This window comes from Acinonyx jubatus, chromosome C2, assembly GCF_027475565.1.
Source record: "Acinonyx jubatus isolate Ajub_Pintada_27869175 chromosome C2, VMU_Ajub_asm_v1.0, whole genome shotgun sequence".
NCBI lineage: Eukaryota > Metazoa > Chordata > Mammalia > Carnivora > Felidae > Acinonyx > Acinonyx jubatus.
The window spans coordinates 92,558,324-92,575,106 of NC_069384.1; the positions used below are offsets into that span (position 1 = coordinate 92,558,324).

The 16,783-nt window shown below is 39.3% G+C and overlaps 1 protein-coding gene across 4 annotated transcripts in view; it reads right to left on the minus strand.

Moving 5' to 3' along the window:
• The window catches only part of FNDC3B (fibronectin type III domain containing 3B), a 356,845-nt gene that overhangs the window by 139,575 nt on the left and 200,487 nt on the right, over positions 1–16,783 (minus strand). For all 4 annotated transcript variants that reach the window (XM_027061431.2, XM_027061428.2, XM_027061432.2 and 1 more), the window contains 2 exons: positions 10,383–10,626; positions 6,123–6,413 (listed from right to left, as the gene is read on the minus strand). In XM_027061431.2, the coding sequence (XP_026917232.1) occupies positions 6,123–6,413; positions 10,383–10,626 (535 nt within the window). The remainder of the gene's footprint in view (positions 1–6,122; positions 6,414–10,382; positions 10,627–16,783) is intronic.

The following is a 16,783-nucleotide window of genomic DNA, read 5'->3' on the forward strand; positions in this document are numbered from 1 at the left end:
CAAGAGGACAACTTTAACTGGGTCTTGGCTACAGAACAGGCTCAAGGCCCATCAATTGGGCAATGTTCTGAACATGAGGACAAATTTTTCCGTGTCGTATGATTCAGCAATTCCACTTTGGGGTATTTATCCAAAGAAAACAAAAACACTGATTTGAAAAGATATAAATGCAGTCCTGTGTTCAATGCAGCATTATTTACAGTAGCTAGGGTATGGATGCAACCTAAGTTGCAAGTGCGCGCGCGCACACACACACACACACACACACACACACACACACTGGAATATTACTCAGCCATAAAAACGAATGAAATCTTGCCATTTGCAACAACATGAATGTCCCTAGAAGGTACTATGTTAACTGAAATTATGTCAAAGAAAGACACCTACTGTATATGATTTTACTTAAATGTGGAATCTAAAAAACAAAAACAAAAACAAAACTAATGAACAAATAAAACCAAGCCCATAGATACAGAGAATAGACTGATGGCTGCCAAAGAAGAAGGGGGTTAGGTGATCAGTGAAATAGGTGACGGGGATCAAGACGTACAAACTTCCAGCTATTAAGCAAGTAAGTTGCAGGGAGACAATGTACAGCATGGTGACTACAGTCAAGAACACCGTATTGCAAATGTGAAAGCTGCTAAGAAAGTGAATCTGACAAGTTCTCATCAGAAGAAAACTTTTTTGTAACTTTGCGTGGTGACAGTAACTAGACTTATTGTCGTGATCATTTAGCAAAGTATACACATGTCTAGGAGTATAGGGTTGAGCTTTTGAAAGTGTAAGATGGCTTGAGCAGGAGGAAGACACTTCTGGCTTACAGGGGAAGGAGTTGAGGGAGAGGGCCTGAAGGGAAGGAGGAAGGCCACTGGATAGGAGGGGATGTCCTGGATGCAAGGTGATCCTCAGATCACAGGCGGGAGACAGTCACAAATATCCAAGTAACAAGGGTGACCGTTATACTGAGGGGTTAAGAACTGAACTAGGCTACTTTTAGTATTTAATAAAGAAAATTAAAATACCTATTTTACAGATGAGGATAACAGAGATTCTGGGAATACTGAAAGCAAGTAGTTAGCAAGCAACAAAGCTGGATCGATTCTAAGCCAAGTACGTCTGATAACAAAGTCCCAACCGTTCTATGCCAACACACCATGAACTCTACGGTAGTACCAAAAAACAGGAAGCCTACATTTCTCTGAGGGTATCATTGGGACCTTGCCCTGCCTACACTATTTTCCCAAAGGTAAGTGTAAATGAAAGGAGGGGTTGGTTGCACGGCTGTACCCCTGAGGAGCACAGCGATTCTTCCTAGGAAGAAAAAATGGTGCAACAGCTCCATGTGCTCAAACAGAAGGCCTGTTCCAGAAAACCAATTAAGAATACAGCATTCGTTCCACAAATATTTGCTGTGTAACCACTATGTGCCAGACATAGTTTCAGGAGGTAAGAATGGTGAATTAAACAAAGTTCCTACCTCCTATTGTGTACAACTTAGCGAATCACACCTACTGTAACCATCCTTAATATTAGGACAGTATTTCTTCATCTTGGCTGACATCATTCTCAGTGGAGGATTGACGAAAAAACAAACAAACAAGCAAAAATGAATCCAGATCAGGCAAAGATATTCTGCTTTGGTAGGTCTGAAAATGAGGTTTAGGGATCTGTTTCGGGTTTGATTTTTTGGTTTTGGATCCAGAATGTTAGTTTATTTCATTCTGTCTACTGTATTTTATTCAATTCTATTCTTGTTTGCACACTGCTTCATCTGCTTATTCTTTAATTTTTTTTTTAATGTTTGTTTATCTTTGAGAAAGAGACAACACGAGTGGGGGAAGGGCAGAGAGACAGGGAGACAGAGAACCTGAAGCAGGCTCCAGGCTCGGAGCTGTCAGCACAGCTGAGCCCAATGTGGGGCTCAAACTCAGACTGCGAGATCATGACCTGAGCCAAAGACAGGCACTCAACCAACTAAGCCACCCAGGCTCCCCTGCTTACTCTTAGTATTTTATTTTTAAACAATATCTGATTCATTTGGAGATGTTTTTCTTTTAAAGTATGTAAAACTGGAAGTTTGCATCTCCTGATTCTCTTCACCAATTTTGCCCATCCCCCAGCCACCTCCCCTCTGGCAACCACCACTTTGTTCTCTCTATTTAACAGTCTGTTTTTTTGCCTGCTTTTTAGATTCCACATGTAAGTGAAATCATATGGTATTTGTCCTTCTCTGACTTATTTCACTCAGCATCATACCCTCTTTAGATCTCTCCATGTTGTTGCAAATGGCAGGATCTCATTCATTTTTTATGGCTGAATAATATTTAAGCACGTGTGTGTGTGTGTGTGTATAACCATGATATATATGTGTCATTGGACACATGGGTTGCTTCTATATCTTGGTTCATGTAAACAATGCTGCAATAAATATAGGGGTACATATATCTTTTTGAATTAGTGTTTTTCTCTGGGTATGTAACCTGTAGTGAAATCACTGGGTCATATGGTAGTTATATTTTTAATTTTCTGAGGAACTTCCATACTGGTTTCCACAGTGGTTGCACCAATTTACATTCCCACAAACCATGCATGAGGGCTTCTTTTTCTTCATAACCTCATCAACACTTGCTATTTCATGTCTTTTCGATACTAGCTGTTCTGACTGTTGCAAGGTGACATTGATGGTTTTGATTTGTATTTCCATGATGATTAGTAATAGTGATCATCTTTTCAAGTGCCTATTGGCCATCTGTATGTCTTCTCTGGAAAAATGTCCATTTCAATCCTCTCTTATTTTTCATTGTATTGTTTTTCTGTTTGTTGAGTTGCAGACATCCTTTACATATTTTGTATATTAACCTTTTATCAGATGTATCATTTGCAAATATCTTCTCCTACTCAATAAATTGACTTTTCATTATTTTGTTTGCAAAACCTTTTTATTGTGGTGTAGTTCCAATAGTTTATTTTTGTTTCGGTTTCTCTTGCCTCAGGAGACGTGTCCATAAATACACTGCTATGGTCCAAGTCCAACAGATTATCGTCTATGTCGTCTCTTAAGAGTGTTAATGGTTTCAGAACTCCCGTTTAGGTCTTTAAACCATTTTGACTTTATCTTTGTGTATGGTGTAAGAAAATGGTCCAGCTTCATTCTTTTGCATATACCTGTCCAGTTTTCCCAACTCCATTTGTAAAAAAGACTGTCTTTTCCTCACTGTATACTCTTGCCTTATTTGTTGTAGATTAATTGACCATATAATCATGGGTTTATTTCTGCATTCTCTATCCTGTTGCAGTGATCTATGTATCTATTTTTCTGCCAGTACCAGCCTCTTTTGATTACTACAGCATTGTAGTATATCTTGAAATAGGGGATTGTGATATCTTCAGTTTTGCTCCTTTGCAAGATTGTTCTGGCCATTTGAGGTCTTCTGCGGTTCCATATAGATGTTAGGATCATTGGTTCCAGTTCTTTGAAAAATGTTATTGGTATTTTGATAGGGACTGCATTGAACTTGTAGATTGCTCTGGATACTATGGACACTTTAACAATATTAATCCTTCCAGTCTATGAACAGGGAATATCTTTCCATTTGTTTGTGTCTTCTTCAATTCCTTTCCTCAATGTCTTGGTTTTTGGAATCCAGATCTTTTACCTCCTTGGAATATGGTCATCAGATTGGCATGTTTCATTTAAGGTGGTTTTATGTCTTTTCATACTTTAACAGCTCATTTCTGTTTAGTGTTGGGTTTCCATTGTCTGCATGTGTCACAGTTCATTTACTTACTGGAGGACATCTTGGTTGCTTCTAAGTTTTGGCAATTATGAATACAGCGGGTATAAATACTTGTGTGTATGTTTTTGTCGGGACGTAAGTTTCCAATTCATTTGGGAAAAACGAATACTTAGTTTTTAAATCCAATACATAAACCCCTCAGATCCTTACTGAAATGAAGTAGAACACATAATACCCCATCTGATTCTTTATTTCATGACTCAACCATGTGGAGAGTTGTAGTTTGAGTGGTTTTGAGGAGGTAAATAATGTGATGGGAAAAGGAGAAATAGACCAAGTTCAGACTAAAGCTGAGCTAAAATTTTTTTTCCAATTTTTCATTGCAACACACACCCTCCCAGAAGTCCACAGCGAAAGTGATCTCACTGTTAGCATCACAATAAAACTTATAATAATAATAATGTTTTCTACATGACAGCAAAGAGCTTAAGGTGCTCAAAACAATTATATTCTCATTCATTACACAGAAGACCAAAATGCTTGTAAACATATGGATATTAGCAAACATTTCCATATAGATTTCAGTGCAAATCCATAGCCTCTCTTCCAGCTAGGAGTATGTTAAAATATAGAGGAGCTTACACTTTTAGACAAATGATACGAAATAACTGCACATAGAAGGAAGATACTTATTTTTGCCATAGTTGATCCATAATTACATTAGTTTTATTTCCCAACTTCAACCCTGACGCATCTTATTTTCCTTCCTTTATCTCTTTGCCCCTTAGATCTTTACTCAAATTTATACTATCTGACTCTATTATATATATCTATGTCACCTGTCTTAAATCTCTTTTGGTGTAAGGCAGGGCAAAACTTATTAGAGAATGAATCATGTAATCAAGGAAGTTCAAACCTCCTTACGCTCTCTGAAGACTGCTTATACATTCTTCTTCTCTTTTTTATAAACTAAAACTCTCCTTAGAAAAACTTATTTCTAATTTTTTGTTTGAATTCCTTTATATGCCCCTGGTTAAAAATTCTAACATTGATTGTAATCTAATTTCAAACTCAGAAATTGTAGTATCAGTTGACTAAAAATTACTTTATATGGCAGAAATAGGACTATACCTAAAAAGCTATTTAAAGGCCTCTTAAACTTTGGGTTTCTTTTATATACTTGCTTACGCTTTAATGACTAAGAATAACACATGATAACTACATGAAACTTGGAAAATATAGAAAAGAATAAAAGATAAAACTAGAAGAATAACACTTTACTCAGAGAAATTATTATTCACTTTTTACTATACCTTACTATTCCTCTTTTTAATGCTATAATTCACTCATAAATAAAATGCTGATGCCAACATCTGGTCCGACCTACGTGTCCTTGGCCCCAAAAGAGTCCAGCCTTCCGTACACAATCAAACATACTCAACTTCTGTCTTTTTCATTCACAAACACATTCTCACACACACCCAGATAAGGTCTGGTAAAAGGAAGGAGTATATTTAATGAGTGCTATAATCACTTCTGATCTTGTCTTTTATAGCTGCTCATGCCTTCACATATTTATATTTGTTAATTCACCTGGCTTTTTCAAAACAACACCTTACTGTGCTTCAGTTAAGTCAGCCTTCTCTACGTGACTGTATACAGAGCCTGTTTTTAACTCCTTTGGCATCAAAATAGGTTGTTTCTAAATCTTGGCTAAAAACTTCATTTAAAGCACATATACATTCCTCCCCAAATTAACTGATCTACAGCCACAAGACTAATCTACAAAAACAAAAACAAAACCACACACACACACACACACACACACACACACACACACAAACATGTCCTTTTGAGCAGATGTCTCCTATGTAGCAACCTTATTTCTTCCACCTCATTCTTGGGATAGGAGTACTTTATTCAGGATGCAAAGGTGGCATTAAACAAGAATTGAGGCCTGAAACCAAGAAACAGATTACTGTTCCACAATGATAAATTTCACTACAGAGCCAAGGAATGACGTCTGGTTTTATAAAGTATTATACTGTTCAGATTTAAACCAGCCCTCAACTTCTTAGAAAGACTGTTTTCCTATGGATCTCCTCCCCGCCTGTCTCCTTGCAGTGAACCAAGTTCAGATACTTGTTACTGAGAGTACGTAGAACGTCACATGGCACCTGTGACCAACACGTATTTCTGCCGTAAAGTAGTAATAAAAGAGAGGATCCAATATTCTGCTGATCAGAGAAGGTCTAACCAGTCATTCCTAGTAGGAAGACCAACCACCGTGAAATGACATTGTTATGTAAAAGACGTTTCTTTTAGGATGTCCAGGTGTCCATGGTTTTATGCTTTATGGCAAACATCTTTGCACATTACCTTGCAAATCTGCATCGTTCGACTTTGGACTGCTTCTTGCTCGCCGCTCTGTCTTCTTGATTCCTGGCCCACCACCACTGCCGCCTCCACTGCCTCCACCACCCCCGGCGCTGTGGCCCTTCCCGTAGCCGTTGTACACAGTTGTGCAGTTGCTTTTGTAGATAGAAGAAGGAGGACTGTTGAGGCGGTTCTGGCGGTCAATCTGGCGGTCTTTCAGTTTTTTGTGTGGAGGCTTGCTGTACTGGTCTTCCCGGGTGATGTAGCTTGACATTCCATAGAGTGGTATAATTTCTGAAATGGAGGGTTATGACAAATGCACGCTCAGTCTACAGTTTTGATAATAAATTCTAACAGGTCAAATAACCTGAGTCCTGAATGATGAAGTTTAAAATATTACCATAGTAAATACCTTTAAAATTATATATGTACAAATAAAATACATGCTTAAAATATTCCCAATTTGGGGCACTTGGGTGGCTCAGACACATCTGACTCTTGCTTTCGGCTCAGGTCATGAGCTCATAGTTCTTGAGTTTGAGCCCTGTGTCATGCTCTGCATTGACAGTGCACAGCCTGATTGGGATTCTCTCCCTCTCCCCACCTCCCCCTCCCCTCTTTCTCTCTCTTTCTCTCCCTCTCTCTCTCTCTCAAAATGCACAAATAAACTTAAAAGAATAAATGAAGTAAAATAAAAATAAAATATTCCCACTCATTTCTGACCAATCAAGGAATAATCATTAAAAACCGTACAGTGTGTTAATGAATGTTCCAGAAATTATGGAAAATGCTGAAGAAGACAAGGCTGCTGTTCATAAAGAGTTCATAATCTAGCTGAATTTATAAACAAATTTCATTCTGTTTCGTCAAAATCACTGTCAAAATGTTTTTAGTTGCAGCATACCAAAAAAAAAAAGTCAGAAAAAAACCCAAAATACCCCCATAAACATGTCCTTAGAATCAAGACACTTAAAAATATACTCATCATTATAGACAAAACAGCATTTCTACTCGAAAGAGTGTAACAACCAGAATCTAAAGAGTTATTTGTGGCATCTAAAAGAGCCAACATTTGGGGCACCTGGGTGGCTCAGTCAGCCAAGCGTCCAACTTTCAGCTCAGATCATGATCTCACGTTTTATGAGTTTGAGCCCCCGAGTCAGGTTCTGTGCTGACAGCTCGAAGCCTGGAGCCTGCTTCAGATTCTGTGTCTCCCTCTCTCTCTGCTCCTCCCCTGCTCATGCTCTGTCTCTTTCTCAAAAAATAATAAACGTTCAAAAAACCATTTTTTTAATACATAAAAAATAAAAGAGCCAACATTTGACTAAAACTTACTAACACGATGAGATGAAAAATTTCCACTAAAAATACTCAGAGCTCAAAGAATCAGGGGAAACGTTTAAGGAGAAATAGTAGTGGTAAATACAGGCCATCTCTGCAGCCTGGTGCCACACATAGTAAGCTGTGGTCTCAAACTTCTATTCTGGAGTAATCAAGAGGCAAAACAAACTGAGTAGAAAATGTCACCTGGCTTCACTATGTGTATTTTTGTAGGTGGCTCAAAAAAAGAATGGGAGTCTACAAAATAATTTCATGATCTTAGGAGAAAACATTTTAAGTAAAAAATGTTAAATCAATTAAAAATTAAATTTAGGCCATCAATAAAAATGACAATATATACCACAGAGAGTGGTTCCTTAAATGTTTACAATAGAAAAGGGCCCCATAGCCACAGAATGACCAAATAAATTAGCATCCAAACTGAATACTTCTGAGAGTGGAAAGGTAGCATTTCTTTTCTTTTTTTTTTTTTTTTTTTAAGTTTTATTTATTCTGAGAGAAAAAGAGAGTGTACGCATGCATGCGCAGGGGAGGGACAGAGAGACAAGGAGAAAGAATCCCAGAGATTGAACTCACAAACTGTGTGATCATGACCTGAGCTGAAACCAAGAGTCAGATACCCAAGGGGCTGAGCCACCCAGGCGCCCCTGGCATTCCTAATCATGTCTCCATACAAGAGACTGAAACCAGGACTATCCTAAGCATACCAGGAATGTACCGTCACCCTACATAACACCCAACCGATGTTTCGAGTGTTCAATGGCAAGGCTTCGCTCTTCATTTTTTTTCTGTTCCCATAGCTTAAGAAAGATCTTTAAAAAGCAAATCTTTGCAAGGTAATTAATTTGCACTAGAGAATGTGAAAAAAAAAAAACAAAAAAAACAAATAGAACCCTATGCCCAAATAAATTATACCCAACTATACAAAAAGGATGGTAAATGTTTTTTAACTATCACAATGCATCACACTTGAGATTTAAGATATTAACCATGGACACTAACAAAACAATCTTTTAAAGCACGTTGAAGACTTTACTCCTATGGTTTAGGAAATTAAATGTTTTAAGTTGCTTTTAGATATGCACATTGAAAAGGAAGGTAAGGGAATATATAAATGGCTTTATATCTATAAAGCAAAGGGATTTTGTTTTTTGCTTTCTTTAATATGAAATCAATGAGGCACTTGCATTTGTATGTTATCGTTATAGGTTATTATAATGAAATTAAACCAAAATACCCTATGAAGTGAAGACACAATTTAAGTTAATTTCATTTTGAGAGAGAGAGAGAGAGAGAGAAAGAGAGAGAGAGAGAGAGAGAGAGAGAGGCACAAAGAGAGACAGACAGACAGAACCCGAAGCAGGCTCCAGGATCCCAGCTGTCAACACAGAGCCAGCGGGACGAGTGACTCAAACTCATGACCTAAGCAGGAGTCAGACGCTCAACCAACTGAGCCACCTAGGCGCCACCCCCTTTTTTTTCCTGAAGCCTAGACATAATTTTTTTTCTTAATTCTAATGACCATTTAAATCAAACTATTATCTAAAATTCCAGAGGACATCATTTACAAAACAGGAACTATGTGGCTTCCTAGTAACACAATGCTGACACAAGGCAGGGCACACAACTCTTCACCAAGCGATCAGTCACCAAGGCTCCTGGTCGTTAAGCTCAGAGCAAATCAGAAAACTCTGACAATGCTCAAATACTTAATGTACATTGTGTCAAAACACTGAATACTTTTTGTGTTTTTTTAAAATGACAATTCACTTAATTTGGGGGGATTTTATCCAAATGTTTTCATGGCATCTCCTCACTAGTCTGATGTTTTAGGGTGTGATGTCCGTGGGCAGGATACAAAGTTACAGATGCTATCACCTCTCCACACCCCACTTACGATAGCACTTGATTCCTGCGAATTATACTAAATTTCTTTCTACTAAAACAAACAAAAAAACCTAAAACAACAAAATGCAATTCTATCCCTAAGTTAGAGGACAGTCTGCTTTTTATTAATAAAATTTTTTCATTGATATATACATATATAATTGATGAGAGAAAGTCAGGGGATAACTTACTCTCAAACTCAATAGCATAACAGCAATTCTCATATTTGAACCAATGTAAAAATATGTTTGAAGTAATAAAAGGCTTCAATTCCTAGAAGAAAATCACTTTGCAAAGTCTTAGACATTTAAGTCTGATTTTTACCCTCACTTACCTGGTTTCTTAGTATCCATTTTGATAGAAAAAGGCTTTACACTAAACCAACACCAATGCCAAAACTACAAAGACATAATGTGTGAGACTCCCTCATTTCAAGGTGAATATCTGGCTAACAACCAGTGAAAGTGTGGCCACGCAAATGGTTACTACTCTTCACGTAAAAACAGGCTGCAGGAGGACCACACGGAGGAGATTCGGAGTTCTACCAAGATTGCAACCTAGAGCATCCAGGAATCAGAAAGATTACTGAGACCTCAGAGTCTTCTATCATTGGAAATTGGGCACAAAACACTTAACTTCTCTTCTACTTCTAGACCATTTCTACTTCTAGAAATAATGCAGCTCCACCCAAGGGCACTGTCACTTAAAAATATGTAAACGGAACACAGGAACATACGACAGATCAGTTATTTCTTACTAAACTAAGATGTGGCTACCCCACTCCCTGCTTTTTGTGGGGTGGGTGGATAGAATTTTGGAAAATAGAAAGAGCTGTCCCCCATAAAGTAATCTTTTCAAGACACGCTTCGGGACAAAGGGAGCTAGGAGTTTCCCATGAGCTTTCTACAGCAGGTGGATCCTCTCCTACTGTGCTCCTTCCAGAAGAAACAAAGGGCTGGCTCTCTGGTTCTCCTAAGCTACTTCTGTGTTGTAACCAGTTTCAACAGCTCCCGATGCCAGCAGCAATCTACTCACCTTGCTCGCCGTATATTGTAGGGGGAATATGATGCTGAGGGAAAAACTGAGGCGGCATATCTCCAGGTCCAGTAACAGGTGGGTAGTAAGCCGTGTGTGAGTTATGAATAAAATGGGGGTGGTGAGTCAGGTAGGGGGGTAGGTGATGGGTTGGAGACATGGCCGAGGGGTAGCTTGGGGGGTAACACTCAGGAGACTGGGGTGTGACCACCACCCGGCGGACTCCAGTATTGTCTTCAATCACCTAGAGAAAACAGCAGAAAGAAAGAGTTTCGTGTGTATTATCAGCAAACATCCTGTGAATATATACAGTATTTAATTATTTCCCTTAATTTAACTTTCTCTCCTCATGAGGGAAAAAGAAAAAAATTAGTGCTTCTCTAATTCAACCAGCTAAATGAGTTTTAGAAACAGTAACATTTGACAATGAAAATGTATGAAAGTAAACTTTTCATCAACCACGTGATTCTGATTACACAAAACTCTTCGGAGGGATCAACAGCTTGATCATAAATCCTGTTTGTCTCATAACATTTTCCAAGAAGACACGAAGACTTCTGAAAACTTCACCGAAGACAGTGAATTTAATTTGTGATTAAGTTGATGTGAGGAATGACTTTGAATATAACTAATGGCTCAGTGGTTTTCCAGAAAGAAGAGATTTCTGAGTAACAAATGTGCTTCACAGGGCACAGCTTTCCAGACTGGCCTGATGGCACTGGACTCATTACGGCTTTAGCATGACCATTCCATTTGTACAAGGGCAGAACATTAACTTCAGAGGCCCTAAGAGTACCAAAGTTTCATTTAGTCTGGGACACCAAGGACACTGATGAAATGGGGGGATTCCAAACAGTAAAAAACCTGAACAATACCAAAATCAAGATGGACACCTGTGCTCCCAAGACATCCTGACAACGTAATGGGTGTGGTGAAGGCAGATACTATGACGGGGACCTGCCGTGAGCGTAGGGAGCCCATCAACACTCTGTCCTTACTTTCTGCAAAGCCTTCTAAGTTCCCCCAAGGCAGGTGGCTAAGGCTGTTCAATGACAATGTTAACTGCCTGTTTGGCCAACTCCATGCTACCTGCTTTAAAGTGTTTAAAAGGAAACACTTTTGTTGAGATGCAAGCTAAGAAATAACCCAACAGATACTATAATCAAGCGGGAAAGCTGAGGAGTACAGAGAAAAGCACAGGGAAAGGCAGGATCAAGGGGGCTTCGGGGACCTGAAAGAATTAGTACTATTGCGACAGCAGACAGAAAGACCCTTGGGTCAGGGCCATGCAAGGAAGGGGACTTTCAGAGCCAAAGAGACTAGCTGCTCTAATCAAGTATTTAAGACAATCAGGCACACACTGGTAGGATGTTTGCTAAATACATACATACATACACTGAAAATTACACTTGTATTTTGGAATGGATTTCTCATTATACCTCAGGAGGCTGATTACAGACCAAAATAAAATGACTTAAATCATGTCTAAAACATTCTAATAAAAAAAAATTTACAGTGAAAGCTTTGTTTTTTTAAAACACTGCTTGATACAAAATGGCAAGTTTAGGGGCGCCTGGGTGGCTCAGTTGGATAAGCATCCCACTTCCGCTCAGGTCATGATCTCACGGTTTGTGGGTTCGAGCCTTGTGTCGGGCTCTGTGCTGACAGCTCAGAGCCTGGAGCCTGCTTCTGATTCTGTGTATCCCCACCACCCCCTCTCTGCCCCTCTCCCACTTGTACTCTGTCTCTCTCTCTCTCTCTCTCTCTCTCAAAAATAAACATTAAAAAAAATTTTTTTTAAATGGCAAGTTTATCAACATTAGTCTGTACTTGGGTGTATAAGATAGGTCTCGTTTGAATTAATGGCCATTAGTCTTTATGTTAAGAAAACAAAAATCTTTATGTTTATTAATGAACTAATTAATGTAATAGTTTCAGAATTAACGGTCATGTTAACAGTTCATTAAGAAAACAATATTAACTCCTTAAAATTAAGATTCTGAGTCATCCTCAGACATGGGTTTTTATGTATTTTTTTAATAAATGTAACCTCTTCTGGGTTCAGGCAAGCTAATTACATTAACCTCATTTATGAAGGCATGGCTGTCGATTTACGGGTAGATGTGAAATGATGCTTAAAACTGTGATACTGGAAATTGTAACACACATGTTAGCATCTTCTGTATTATCTAAAATAACATTTGGTAGCACACTTTGTACAATTTTTGTACAAGTACAGATTTTTCTTTCTATCTGATATAAACATGCATTATTCTATAGTATCTTCTTTCTCCCCCACTCTGCCACTGGCTATTAAGACAAAAGTAAGGCATACTCCAGATGTTCCTCTTTCACAGAACCTTTATTCAATCCTGTGCTAGACACTGGAAGGTTCACAGAAGCAAAGTATTTGTTTTCTTGAAACTTGCAACATTCATTATTTTCATTATTGTAATACTCCCAAAGGTCAACCAGCCCCACAGACTCAACCGAGGTAGTAAAACCAGGAACAGGGCGCTCACTTAATATGAAGAACAGTGGGCTTGTAAACAGGAGCAGTTATAGTGAAAAGAAATTATTTTCATTTTATCATGATTTTTGACTTGTTAAAATAAAGCATTAAAGAGTTGAACAAGAAGCACTAACAAAGATAAGAATTCTAGTCGGGGGAAGAAAAACAAAAATACAAGACAACTAAAAGATGATCTTTTTACCACCATATTTTGTAAGAATAAGTATCACTACTAATTCAAAAAATTAGTAAATCTGATGTATAAATTACCCTTCACAAAACAAAAAAAATACGTTTCTAGTTAGAAAACCAAGTAGCCTTTCGAAACCACAAATTGCCTGCATGTATGAAAATCGTTTCACAGCCCCATTTTTAATTGTCTTAAATTATTCTGTGGGATTTGTGAAAGACATCTATTTACATGTATATGAGTAATGGGACGCTTTCAGAAACCTGATCCCTTACCTAAAGTCAAGGCCTACCTCACCATTAAAAATATTTTCAAGAAATGAAATATTAATTCTCAAATAATCAGAAACACAAGTCAAAGTAAAAACTATATGGTGAATATTTTGTTCATTGTTCTTCTGTAACACAAACTGCAATGCATTTAATTAACGAATTTAGTCTGGATAAGGAAATTCTGCCTATGTTCCCCCAGAGAGTGAGAAAGTCCAAGGAGCAATAACAATGCACAAAATAATAAACAACTGAGGAAACGGTGTTTAAAAATTAGGTTCATAAAGAAATATAACTAGAGAAGAATTCAGATATTAGAAAGAGTTCAGTCCAAAAACCCTGAGACAATAAAATGCGCCTTCACAAGTGACAATCAAACGGACAGATTCATTTGCTTTTATAGTGAATAAAATTGTGACATTGTCCGGACACAGACAAATCCCCTGTATTCAATTCAACAACCATTTCCTAACACATACTAAGAGCGAAGCACTGGGTGTTCAAAAGTGAAGAAAAAATTGGTAGGATTCATGTGTATCGTCTAAGAATAATATAAAGAGAAAAATTACACTAAGTCCCATAAGTGCTATTCAGAAATCAGAACGCACTACTGCTTTTTCCAAAGTCACAAATTTTCAAACATCACTCAACTCTTTAAAAAATCTAGTATTCTTCATCTAGATTTTTTTTTTTTTCCAGCTCTGTGACTCAACAGAGTAGTCACTTACATATCTTTTCCGGAGAAGCACAGACCCTTAGAAAAGATCATTGTGCTAGTTTCTCTATGGGCTGAATTGTGCACTCCCTCCCTTTCACTGATTTGTACACTGAAGTCCTAACTCCCCAGGAGCTTGGCATGTGACTCTCTGGACACAGGGACTTTAAAGAGGTAATTCAGGTAAAATGAGGTCCTATGGGCTGGCCCTAATCCAATATGACTGATACTGCTGTAAGAGGAGCAAATTAGGACAAACACGCAGAGAGAAAACCACGTGAGAACACCGAAGGAAGATGGTCACCTACAAGCCAAGGAGGGAAACCTTAGAAGAAACCAAACTTGCAAGCCTCCAGAACGGTGAGGAAATAATTCCTGTTGTCTAAGCAACCCAGTCTGGGTGGTCTGTTATGGCAGCCCCAGCAAATAAACACACTACCTATCAGAGCGTGACAGCAAATACGAGCTGGTTGGATTCTCAACCACGTCATTTATTCTGCTCGATAGACATTCACCGAGAAACTTCTACGTGCCTAGTATTCTTGCTAACCTGTGGCCTAGACACAGGATGAGAGGCTAGAGAACAAGGTGTTCACAACAGGGAGAACCTTTGTCCTACTTGCACAAGTGTTTTTAAAAGTATGACCGAGGGAATCATTAACACCGAATGATACAGTGTGGAGGCAAGGGCAAGAGCGGGGGGGCGGGGGGGGGGGGGTGCCGGGGGGCAGCCTGCGGAGGGAGAAGAGAAAGAAACCCACTGCCCAGTGCCTCGGTCTGCCAGCTCCCTGACATGGATTGTCTCATTTCACTTCCTTGACTCCTGCAGAATTAGATATGAGCATCCCTGCCGCACACGAGGAAACCAAAGCACAGCAAGATTAAAATGTAGAACCGGTTCGGCTGCAGAACCAGATTCTCACTCGGATCTGTACTCCAAAGTTTTCGTTATGTGGAGAACTATACAGAAGTTAGGACTGATGAGAAACAAAGATGTAGATAATGAACCGCAGCAAACAGAACAGTTGGGTTATTAAGAGATGTGAAAAGACTCAAGACAAACCAGCATATACTGTATTGACTACCTGCTGCTCTAATACCCTCTATCTGAAATAAGGCAACGCATATTAAGGTCCTGGAACAGTAACGGGTACATAACAGAAAACTCCTACCTAGCCATTACTACTATTAATCCTCCCACCAGCCCTGGGAGGCATATCCAGTTATTCCCACGTTAGAGATTAAGAGGAGGAGGAAGCTCAGGAAAGGGTCAGCAAACCAGCCAAAGGTCAGAGAGCTAAGGGGGAAGAAAGGGACCAATTTTGAGTCGCAGGCACTAAAATGCGTCTCATGATAGCACTTACATCGTGAGGGTCTTTTCTCATAGCTAACAGAGAAAGAAGGTAAGTCCCCCTTACTGAAATAAAATGCTCCACGGGAAATTTTTGTTAACGCCTCAGTTTCTACAACCCTCTCCCTTCTACTTCTGGGTTGCAAGCAAGAACACTCAAGAGCTTACGTGGTAGGAAACAAAAGAAAAAATTGCAAAGGCTGTTCCAGGTGGCCAAGGATGATCCAGGAAGCAGGCAGCGCGGACGGCCCGCGGACACACATGAACCCACATGCATGCAGGCCGGGTGTGAGGCCGGGCAGCCAGTCTGCTGCAGTGGCCACAGCACTAAGCTGACCACACACAGAAAACTAGGACCCAACAATTTTGTGAAACTCAGGCTCCAAACCAATTCCTAACTGTTGCCGACATACTTGAAGTGGGCTCCCAGGCCATTCCAGGAAGGAAAGAAGTCTCAGCTAAAACTAAGCACGCAAGCAGTGAACAAGGAGAAGAAAATTCCAAATAGTACACAACACTTGCATGGAAAGAGGAATGAGCAGGCAAACAGTCTAGGCTTCTTCCAACCAGACCGGGGTCCACCCGTCCACCAGCACCTCTGTCCTGTAGGTTGTGTACAGATCTGTCTCTTGCACCCAACTGTAAATCCCCCAAGGACGCCTAGGCACACAGGAGGTTTTCAATAAATGTTGGCTGAGAAGAGAAGAGAGGAGAGGGGAGGGGAGGGGAGAGAATGAAGGGAAGGAGCGGGGGAGGGGGAGGGAAGTGAAGGCAAAAGAGAAGAAGAAAAGAGAAGGAGGAAAGAGAAGGAAACAGAAGGATTTCTCTTAGACTTGAGGTCTAGCAGGACTTATTTACACATCCACTATCAAATTTTCCCCTTAATTCAGGTAAATATCTGACATCCTACTCTAAAATCTCAGTTAATCTAAACCCAGTTAATTCCCCACTTGTCATTCCTGAACCTCTTATTCTGAATAAATGTGATTTTTGCCAAAAAAAAGGCACAAAAAATTACACATTTCCAATGTAAGTTCTACTTTCATTGCAAATGCAGCTGAGGAATTTTATTCATCACCAACCAGGAGTACAAAAGTGTTACTTTTGTTCTCACGTTTCCTTCTTGTACTAACCCCTCACTCTGCATTTTCTGATATAGTGAACAACATAAAAGAGGAAAAGCAGGTCTGTTCTTCATGGAAGACAAGAACCCTGAAACCTAATGACCATCCCTTCCCTAGCCCATCCCCTTCTTGCTACCCTGGTGGAAACTACCCCCTTCATCACCCAAGTGCCATTAGAAGAAAGTGAAAACTGGAATAAAGGAACATTCAAAGAGTGACTGAGCACAGGGTTACACGAGC